The sequence below is a fragment of the Strigops habroptila genome, chromosome 1 (assembly GCF_004027225.2).
Source record: "Strigops habroptila isolate Jane chromosome 1, bStrHab1.2.pri, whole genome shotgun sequence".
Lineage (NCBI taxonomy): Eukaryota > Metazoa > Chordata > Aves > Psittaciformes > Psittacidae > Strigops > Strigops habroptila.
In genome coordinates this window covers 72,882,832-72,893,542 of record NC_044277.2, presented here as the reverse complement: position 1 = coordinate 72,893,542, position 10,711 = coordinate 72,882,832, and the positions used below count along the sequence as shown (strand labels likewise).

The 10,711-nt window shown below is 37.1% G+C and overlaps 1 protein-coding gene across 9 annotated transcripts in view; it reads left to right on the top strand.

Annotated features, from left to right (window-relative positions):
- The window catches only part of SEMA5A (semaphorin 5A), a 326,650-nt gene that overhangs the window by 202,584 nt on the left and 113,355 nt on the right, over window positions 1-10,711 (top strand). For all 9 annotated transcript variants that reach the window (XM_030495666.1, XM_030495658.1, XM_030495648.1 and 6 more), the window contains 2 exons: window positions 1,151-1,286; window positions 4,395-4,599. In XM_030495666.1, coding sequence (XP_030351526.1) covers window positions 1,151-1,286; window positions 4,395-4,599 — 341 coding nt within the window. The remainder of the gene's footprint in view (window positions 1-1,150; window positions 1,287-4,394; window positions 4,600-10,711) is intronic.

Below are 10,711 nucleotides of genomic sequence, written 5' to 3'. Positions count from 1 at the left end.
TGCATGTAGTGATAGTTTATGTAGGCAAGGAAATATCAAATCAAATGATAATTGATTCTAGAGAAATTGTTAGCATGAAACTTCAAATTTTGGGGTTTCTTTGAAATAAGACTGAGAAATGTAAGAAAGCAAGTTGTTTTTTTGTCCTGCTATTATATCCCTACATCCTAGCTCCTTTTTTACAGTTCTTGATAGATTTGATCCCCTGTGGTTAGCTTTTCTTTCAGACATTTTGGAGTTTCTATAGGAGGCTTTCTTAACCCTTGTGTAAATTACAGGCTAAGATAAAAAAAAAAAAAAGAGGTGGGGGGGAGGGTGAAAGGAAAAGAGAATGCTGTGTGGATCAGTTGTCAGCAGTTTTACCTGCAGTGGAAATTTGTGAAACTGTTACCTTCATTATCTATCCCTTTATCTCAAATTGTGGAAAAGAACAATGCATGCGAGCATTCAGAATATGAATACGAGCTCTCATAGTCACTGGATTATATTTACAATGTGCAGGATTACTCTATTGTCATATATATCACATTTTCAAGACAAGAACGGGAAAACCTGTTTGCCTGGCTGCTGTTTATTTCTGTTTATTCCTCTATCTTGTGAAGTATGCAGTCCAAGTTATTTTCTCTTGATGGGTTTCTGGAACTTGCATTCTTATTGCTGTACAATATCTCTTCAAAGGCAGGAGTTTTGTGGAGGTGTCTTACCCAGGGGTTCCATAGGGTCTGGAGACATACCATACATTGAAAATCCTTACTTCTGTCATGCTGCCATTGGTTGTATAGAAGAAATGTTAATGAACCCTGAGAATAATTTCATCCTGAACTTTGTAACCAGAAGAAAGGTGTTCTTAATGCATGTGTTCATGTATGGAAATATAGCCCTGTGGTATTACAGTAGCAGCAGAAGGTAGGAGGTTCTGAGTTTCTTGCACACCATCTACTTGGCAAGGCTGACAAAAGTTTTAAAGCCAGTGTTGGTGCCTAAAGTCATCACATCATTTATTGCTACATTGAGATATCATCTCCTGTTTGATCACATCTGCTTTGTTAATTACTTGAAGGATTGGAGAGTTATTGTGGGTTTTATTTTTTATCAGCAAATCAACTTCTTAATGTTGTTACTTGGGTTAATGTTTGTATTTCTTTTGCAGGAACAGCATAGCAGCATCAGCAGTTTGTGTTTTCAACCTGAGTGCCATAACTCAGGCCTTCAATGGACCCTTCAAATACCAGGAAAACTCTCGCTCTGCTTGGCTTCCATATCCCAATCCTAACCCTAATTTTCAGGTACAGAAAAATGGGAGAAGGGCAATAGTTTATATGAGGGTTTTTCAAAGTGTTTTATGGTTTATAATTAATAAGTCCAGTTTTGCAGTATGTTACAGCTTACGACCTTAAAAAATCACAAAAAAAAAAAAAAAAAGAAAAAGGCTGAAGAGGTCCCTTTATTTCAACATACTTTATTATATGTTTCCACAAAATAATTTGTGTTGAAAAGCAGATGTACTTTGGAGGGTAGGAGAAAAACGGCTTAATTTCAATCTTCTGTCAAAATGAAACACTAAACACTATAGTTATTTGTCGAGGTAAAATTAATTCCTAGCTTAAGTGTGATCCAACTGGTATTCTCTTTTACACTGCATTTGTGCTAGTAGAACCTGAAAAGGGGACACTGTCTGACAGAAAAGACAGAGCGGGGAGGTGGGTACAGGAGGAGCGGTCAGGATTTTGTATATTTTCCTGTTCAGGGTGGCCCACACTTGTTGAATAGTCTGATTAAAAGCATTTGTGATGTGGGGTGCCCCTCATTTGAGCTTGTCACCCTCAGAGGGTGTCAATTTGCAGTTGACTGACAGCATAAAACTAATTAGTGGGTCTTTCTACATAAAGAAAAGGGTATTTCAAGTAAGCACATAGGCATTGTTTTCTTCTGCATATTAACCACTCCTAGGAAAATTTTAGTAAGTGTGATGCTTGCAAGGGAAGTGGAAGAGAAAGCAGCATTAATTTAGTCATTAACAACAATATCTGTTCACCAAGATACATTGTTTTCGCCTTTATCCACCTTTCACCCTCCCTTAATCTCAATGAAGTTTCACAAGTTCAGTGCTACTCCTATAACAGCCTTCCCTATCTTGTAAGAGTCATGAGATCTCTGCATGGATGAAATAGAATCACTCACTGGGGATTGTAGGTAGTTTTAATTATTTCCCGATTTATGCATATAAATGAAAATAATACACTGAATTTGCTCTGAGTTACAGGCCAGAGCCATGTTACCCTTCCTAAAAATAATATGTTTGGCATTAGCTCCAAGTGGTGAGACTCCATTTAAGTAAGCCATACTGCAGAAGTGGGCTATATTTGTATATAGCTTTTTACATATATGTATTGTCAAAATAGTGATAGTAAGAGGGTCTAAGTGAGGCTAAATTTTTGAAGGAGAAAGCCTGAAGAAAGGCTTGTATGTAAAAATCTTACCTTTCTGACTAGGAAAGCAAGTCCAATAAGAGGTATTAACCCATCCCTGCAAACCTTCTATTAATGTTTTGATAGGTATTGTGAGATCTCCCCATACAGATGGTACATACTAACAAAGATGACAGCCTGATGGCTGTGTAAAAACAGTTTAAGTCTCTACTGTACTATTGGTGCTCATCTCTAAATTCCAGTCAAGGCTTAGGTGTTGAAAAAATTTCTTGCTTGGATAGTCTGCCTGATTTTAATATGGCTGCTACTTCATCCAGTTCATAAGAACAGTGGCAACAGTTGTATCAGCAGGCCAGCATTAGTGTTAAAAGCTGTAATGTGGCCTTTTACAACACGGTATTGAAGCCAGTTGACGTTAGCTGATCTGTGGGTATCATTAGTAATGTCAAACTTCTGTTCTTCTGCAGGTGCCACCTTTTATTCTGTTGAAATTCCTGTTGTTAGGTTTTTGGCTCCATAACTGTAGCAGTGATGTAGACCAGAAGCTAGTCTAATGCTTAGAGCTAGGCATAACCATTTTTTGGTGACTTGATAATGCTTTAGAGTACATACTTCATGTAGATGGGATATATTAATTGGCTGAGTGTGTGGTTTCCTTCCCACAAAGGAGGACTTGGGCTTTTCTTTTGTAGAGTCCTTATGATAAATTATCAGAAGTTCTGTTCATGTAGTCTCAGAAGTAGGTTTATCCTCAGAGTATTCACCTACTCAGCAATAACGAAAGTATGTGATTTGAATGAAGACTACTGCTATGCAGTGACAATTACATCAGACATTGCATTTCTAAGATTGGATTATTTTAATGAAATATTTTCCAGATTAGACTACGATAGGAGTTCCAGTTTTGAGGAACACTGTTTTTCTCCAGAGATTCTTGCTTTTCTCTTTAGATAGGACAATTTCCACTGTAAGACCAAGGACCATGTGTATTTCAGTGTGCTGTGGTGTTCCAGGTGGAATCTTTCATGATTGATAGATTCAGAAAAATTCTTTTTTGGCTTGGTTTATTTTTTTCACTGGCCTGACATGCAGGGTGCACACAGAACAAGTAATTGTTTCCTGACAGATGCTTAACTGCCTTTCCTCATCATACTATCTCTCATTATGAAATTATTTATCTGAGTTTTTCTTAACATTTGTGGATTTGGACTGATCACTTAATTTCAGATTGAAAACATGTCAATAATGAAAAAATAACTGGTAGGGTTTTGCACACTATATTATTTTGTTCATGCTGTAATTCATGGCTTAATTTATGACATAGAATAAAAAAGTATGACTTAGGTATGCCTTTCACATCACTGACATATTTGATAAATGCCGAAGTACTGCTTTACTTCTCTAATGCAATTGTGTGTGAGTAAACATGTGGATGTTTACATATTCACATCCGCTAAGCAGCTTTCTCTTTTGTGTCGTTAGATAGTTGAAGACCTAAACGCAAAGATGCTAAAATTAACTGCCTCTTATTTTGCTTTATTTTTTTCTTGGCTGAAATTTGCATGTAGTTAGTAAATGCTTTCCTGTGTTTAGCACTGTGCCTGTGTAAATTATAAAACAAACTAGTCAGAAGATTCTGTGTTTTGTTGGATGGTAGTTTTTCTCCTTCCTGCCCTGGGAACGTATGATATAGCAAAATATTACTTCTGGTGGTCAGTCTGGTGCCCTTCGACAGTGTTTAGAGTTAAGGAGCCTTCACAGTACTGCGCCAGGAAAGCTGAGCTTCCTCAATCACTGTGTGGACAGCCTGGTCAGCACCAAAATAAGACCTGAAAGTGGAATTCCACAGTATCACTACAAGATGTATTCTTGGGTTTTACTTTTCCTGTACTGTAAATCTGAGAGAGAGACTAAATCTGTTGTTATCATTGATGAGTATATTAATTTACTTTTCTACATTTACAGTGTGGCACCATGGACCAGGGACTGTATGTAAATCTGACAGAGAGAAATCTTCAAGATGCTCAAAAATTCTTTTTAATGCATGAGGTTGTTCAACCAGTTATTCCAATTCCTTACTTCATGGAAGACAACAGCCGATTTTCCCATGTGGTTGTAGATGTCGTGCAGGGCAAGGACATGCTTTTCCATATCATCTATCTTGCCACAGGTATGAACTCTGACTTGCTGCTATAACTGCAAAAGTTTCTGAGGTCTTTGAGTTTTAATGTTCTGTGAATCGGTTTTGAAATATGTATAGTGCACCTTGAACAACAGCTTTTCCTCTTTGATAGCATTCACCTGTCTATCTTCTACCTTCTCTGAGTAGATGAATTCAGCAATTCACAATGCCTTTGTTTATGTTATATTTTGAACTCAAATTTTGGTGTCTGTTTCTTATTCTCCTTTGAAGACATGAAGCCTATATGCTTTTGAGCGAGTGAATGGTTGGAAATTCTACAAACAGGACTTCAGAAGTTTCTCTGTCTTCTATTCTTTTTTGTGTAGTTGAGGGTATAATCTCACCCACGATAAGATGGTTTAGGATCCTTTGAAATAGAAATAACTTTAAAAATAGAAAATACTATTACTGCTATTGCTCTTTCTGACTTTTTTGCTCACATAAATTTTATTCCTTTCCTTTTCATCACATTTTTAAGTCATTCATTATGCAGTTTCACACCCTGCATTATTATTTGCCCATTTATGTATGAGCTTAGCAATGAAAGAAAAATAATCCTCCACCTAAAATTGCCTTGGTTAGAAATATTGCCTTCTTGGTTCAAAATTTCAAGCTTCTTAAAAATAGCAAGAGTGTCAGAGATCTGTTTTTGCAGAACAAGGATGTCCCCAGCTGAGTCTGAAATACTAATTTGGACTAAAATGTTTAGAGCCCCATGGCATAGAACTTGGAGTAGTTCTCAAATACATAGTCCTATGTATGTTAGGAGGGAATAGTTCATCAAAGCAATGGTTTGTTTACCCATCTGAAACCATAATAGACAGTTTGTCTCACAATGAGTAGGTGCCAAATATGGTAAATTTAGGGAAAGAAGCTGTTGATCAACAAGAGGGAAAAAAATCCTAATCCTATTTACTTGATTTTGCAATCAACGAAGTAAATTTAAAAATTATCATTGATTCAGTAGAAACTGGAACAATCCTTTTAATTAATGAAATTGTTATTTACTAATGAAAATTATATATTCTATAGCTTATCATTTATCAAGAGCCTAAATAAAATTTGCGTTGTGGCTCAATATAAGATTTAATTTTCCCTTGAAAACATATCACCATTTTTCAGAGAAGATTGCTTCTTTTGAGTCTGAAGAAATTTTATAGTAATTTGGTGCATTCAGGTGAGGTGGCATTACTTTGCATATTATCCTTGTAGCTTTCTCCTTGTCCTCCTTGAAAGATGGGTAGTAATATAAAAGCTTTTAATGGGTTAAAACTGTTCTTGGATTTGACCATTCCAGTCAAAACAGCCCACTGGCTGGTAAACCGTAGCATTTTAAATGAAATCATGTCAACACTACGTGCTCTTTCTATTGTGGAGATCTCGTAACAGAAACTGAATTACAAAGACAGGTACTAAATTTGTAGTTTGTCATAATTCAGATTATCTTCAATTTTCAGTTTCCCTTGCTGTGTTTCCTTTTATCTTTGATTCAGTGAGGATCTAAAACTTCACGTTTCGTGATGCATTAATAAATTGTGTTCAATAAGGATTGTAGGTTCTTTTTATGAATCTTTCTTACTGCTAAAAAGGTATGCTCCTATAGTCCTCATGATGTATGGTTGCCTTCCACTTTCATTCTTCTGTGTACCTCTGACCTTTTGGTCATTCATGGAAGTGGGATACTACTTTAGCTGGATCTTTAGTCTGACTCCAGCACATGCTTTTATGTAATTGGACAGTGTATGTTTTATAACTGAGAGAAACCATATGATAAAAAAACCCAGGGAACATTATTGCATTCTCGAAGTTTTCTTGAGACAGCCAATTCTATTTCACTTCTGTTTCACTCAATCACAGTGGATTTTGTTAGCATTCCTTTTGCCCTGCTCTGCCCTCCCAGCTGAGCAGGAGTACTAAGCTTTATTTTCCAAGAAATATTAATATTCACCTTTCAGAAAAATTACCTTTTTGGTAGATATTTGCTTGTGTAGAAGCTGTGGAGCTGTTAGCATCGAGTTTGATCCTAAACTGCGTGTGGTAAAAGATTCCTGAGAAAACACCACGGTTTATGTAAACGACAGAAACTAAAAGGCAGCAGCCTTAACTTTGAAAATAAACGATAACTTTGGAAGGAGACTAAGTTTAATAGTTTTGAATTCCTCCAGTGTTCAACCTTACTCCCACATACAGTGTCATCTATCCCACCCAAGCTCCTACCACCATATAGCATGTGTATGTTTTGGAGAGGTGGAAGAATAGCATTACAGTTACTACCAGATCGAGAAAGGTTTTAATTCTTGTATATTTTCTAATTTAATTTACCTGCATTATTAAAAGTAGTAGCAAATCAAATTTAGAGATAAAATTTTGCTACAATGAGCCATTTTCCTAAAAAGCCAAAGAAATGAAAGCTGCCTGACAGAAAAGGACCTGGAGGTGTTGGTCGACAGCCAGCTGAACGTGAGCCAGCTTGTGCCCAGGCAGCCAAAGTGGCCAAAAGCATCCTGGCCTGTATCAGCAATAGTGTGACCAGCAGGGCCAGGGCAGTGATCATCCCCCTGTTCTCGGCACTGGTGAGGCTGCACCTCGAATCCTGTGTTCAGTTCTGGGCCACTTACTACAAGAAGAGACATTGAGCTGCTGGAGTGGATCCAGAGAAGGGCAATGAAGCTGGTGAAGGGTCTGGAGCACAAGTCTTATGAGGAACAGCTGAGGGGCCTGGGGCTGTATACAAGTGGTAAGAAGTTGAGTACTGTCCTATTTAACATTTTAATCAGTGACCTGGAGGAGGCAACAGATTGCACTCTATCCAGTGTGGAGATGACACCATGCTGGGGTACCAGTACTTTCACTGCAGGACAGCACTGACATCCAAAGGACCTAGACATGCTCAAGGGATGGGTTAGCAAGAACCTCACAAAATTCAAGAAGTTCAAATATTAAGTCCTAAATCTGGGAAGGACTAATCCTGTGCAATGCCTGAGGCTCGGGACTGGCTGCTGAGGACACAGCTCTGCTGAAAGGACTTGGGAACTTTGGTAGACAGCAAGCTGAACATGAGCCAAGAGCATGACCTTGCTGCAAAGGCAGCCAGCACCATCTTGGGCTGTATTAACAGGAGCATAGCCAGTAGATCAAGGGAAGAAGTTATCACAACATGCTTTAAACCACATCCATTTTTGACCTCTCCACAAGACAAGGCTTTTGATAAACTGGAGTAAATTTGGTGCAGGGCCACTTTCTGTTGGAGGCTGGAGCACCATGCCCTAGGAGGAAAAGCTGCAGAAATTGGCCTTGTTCATCCTAGAGGAGAGCTGGCTTCAAAAGTGGCCTAGTAACAGCCTGCAAATACCTGCATGAAGCTTACGTGGAGAACAGACCCAGGTTCTTCACAGTGGTGCATGGTGGATGACAGACAACAGGCAGGGAGTTTCAGAATGGATATAAAGACAAACTTTTTCACACTGTGGTCAGTCTAGCAGTGGATGTCAAGCAGCATTTCCCAGGGAGGTTATGCAGTCTCCGTCCTTGGAGGATTTCAAGACCAGACAGCAATCCAGTCTATGTTATAGCTATCTGTCGTTTGAGCAGAAGGTTGGACTTGAGACCTCCTGATGTCCCTTCCAACCTAAATTATCCTCTGTCTATCATATGCCAGTACAATGTGCAAATCGATTGGGCTAAATTACATGTTTATTAAATGCTGTGTTAATAGATGTCATTGTGTTTTCTGCTGCCGAAAGAAAAGTGCGTTTAATATAACTACTGGCAGTAAGCAGTTTACACCTAGTCGTGTAAAACAGGAAGGATCCAACCCATGCTGTGCGAGATGTACTCTATGTAACTTTTGTAGTTATAATTCATTACAACATTCTTACAAAAACTGTCTTCTAAAATGCACAAAGCTGTTTCAGTGGACAGGTAGGCATATGGATTGGATTGAATACAGATGAATGCTCCACTGTTTTTGTTTCTCAAAGTAAAAATCACATTCTTTGAAACAGATAGGCAGTAGTAAAGGGAAAATTCACTTTTCATCCACCTCACATTCACTTACCTATCCACATTGTTATTAAAATACAAATATTACAGAGGAGAATAACCCTGACAGTATAAAAGCGTAATCTAATTTCATTAAACCTTAAATATATATAATATTACTTAAAGAGAGACTGGTAGTAAGCAAACAAATGCATTAATCTGCTGTGTCAACAGACTTCATTTCCTAAACCTTTGCCAAGTCGTCATTCTGCTAGGGGATTCTGATGTGCTGGGATTTAATGGCTACAGCTTATATCAAAAATATACTTTAGTACTTCAGAAACACATATTAATCTTTCACTGCACTGACTTCTACCTCAAAATGAAGGGATATATCAATTCCTGCACATTTTGTGTTGCTTAAAGCTAGCACAGTGCTGCTGGCTTTAGGCAGGCTGAAATCCCTCAAACCACTTTTAGTGATTCAGAAAGTCTAGAAAAGCATTCAGAGAAGTTCTGAACTAAAAATCATCTATAATAGTAAATTAAAAATAGAGCAATCTAGAGAACAACCAATACTTTTGACAACTTTTCAAGTTTAAAAGACTTTGTCATTAGAAAATAATGCAAGCAAAACGGTGCTATACATGTCAGTTTGTTTTTCTCTCTTTTGTCCCTTACCCCGCTCCTTTTATTGTCTCCCTTCTGTTTCTTCCTTTCAATTTAAATGCTTGTCTGCTGCATAGTTAAAAACTTTATCAATATCAAAAGGATTTCAACGTGGGTCTTTTATAAAACAGGATGCTGCAGCAAAAGTAAGTATCCCTTATTTACAAGACTGTGGCTAAATGTACTGATTTGTTAGAATGAATAAGAAAATTATTAGGTATAACATCTATTTTGAGGGTATTCTGAAAGTAATTTCTGGTTGCTGTTTCTTGGGAGTTCAGAAAAGGTCATATTTGCACTGTCTGAAAAGAAACTTTAAGGACATATTTTAAAAATTACTTGGTGGAAAAACTCCCATGTTTTCTCTGTGCTTCAATCCCACTGGATAGAGTATATCCCCTATGTATCCTGAGTAGAAACAGTATATGTCCAGTGGTGGATCTTGATTATTGGGTTTTATAGTTTAGCATTGATTAAGTTGGGGTATGGATGACTTAAAAAAACAGTTTGAAAACTGAAGAAAGATTTATTGTTAGATACATTGCATGTCTCTAAAGAGTGGGTTATTCATTGAACTTCACTTGAATTTTTATGCCATAAAGCCAGGTTTTATCTGAGGCTTAAAGATGACTGGAGGATGTTACAACAGGTTTTGAACTTCGCTTTCCAAAAAGTTCTAGAAAGCGTATTTCCTCCCTTTCAGACCTCAAAATTACAGGTAGCAATGCTGAGAATAATGATAAAAATAATTCTGATGAAACACATACAACAATTATTATGAAGTGGAGAGATTTCTTGAAGAAATTTCAAGAGTTTTGTTTTGTTTTGTTTAAATGCAGATGGATTTTCCATACATTTGCTTTTAGAAGGGTTATAACAGGTAGTAAATCTCCACAAATGTAACATTTTTCCCATGAAGCCCTGATGCTGTAAATTATCCAGAAACTAGTCTCAACCGCATGATGAAGGTATTTGAAGTATTAATGAAACTCAGTTTGGAAATGGTATCAAAACAGTTTGTATTTCTCCTTTTTGTCTTACCAAATGGGAGTAAATTGATGAAAAGTAGCGCACAATTGTATTCCTCTGTGATGTTTGTTACAGTTCTTTTTCCTTTTATTTTTGTAATCTGTACAGCATACCTTTTACTATGGAACAACCCAAGGTCTTAACAAGAAAAAAAGTGTTTTTGCTAAAAAATCTCAGATGAAATATTGTTATTTTCCTGCAGATAACAGCTTCTGATTAAAGTCTGCAGCTTTCACAGTTTAATGTGCATGGTGTCATAATGTATGTAGTTACTGTGTGAAGTTACTGACCATAAAATTATAAGCAAAAATACATGTTTATGTGCATTTCATATGTAGTGAAGAGAGCAACAAAGCTTAAATTGATTGTATTTTTTCTAATTTGGTGCTATTTCTGACTGTATTATCTCAAGTGTGTTGAG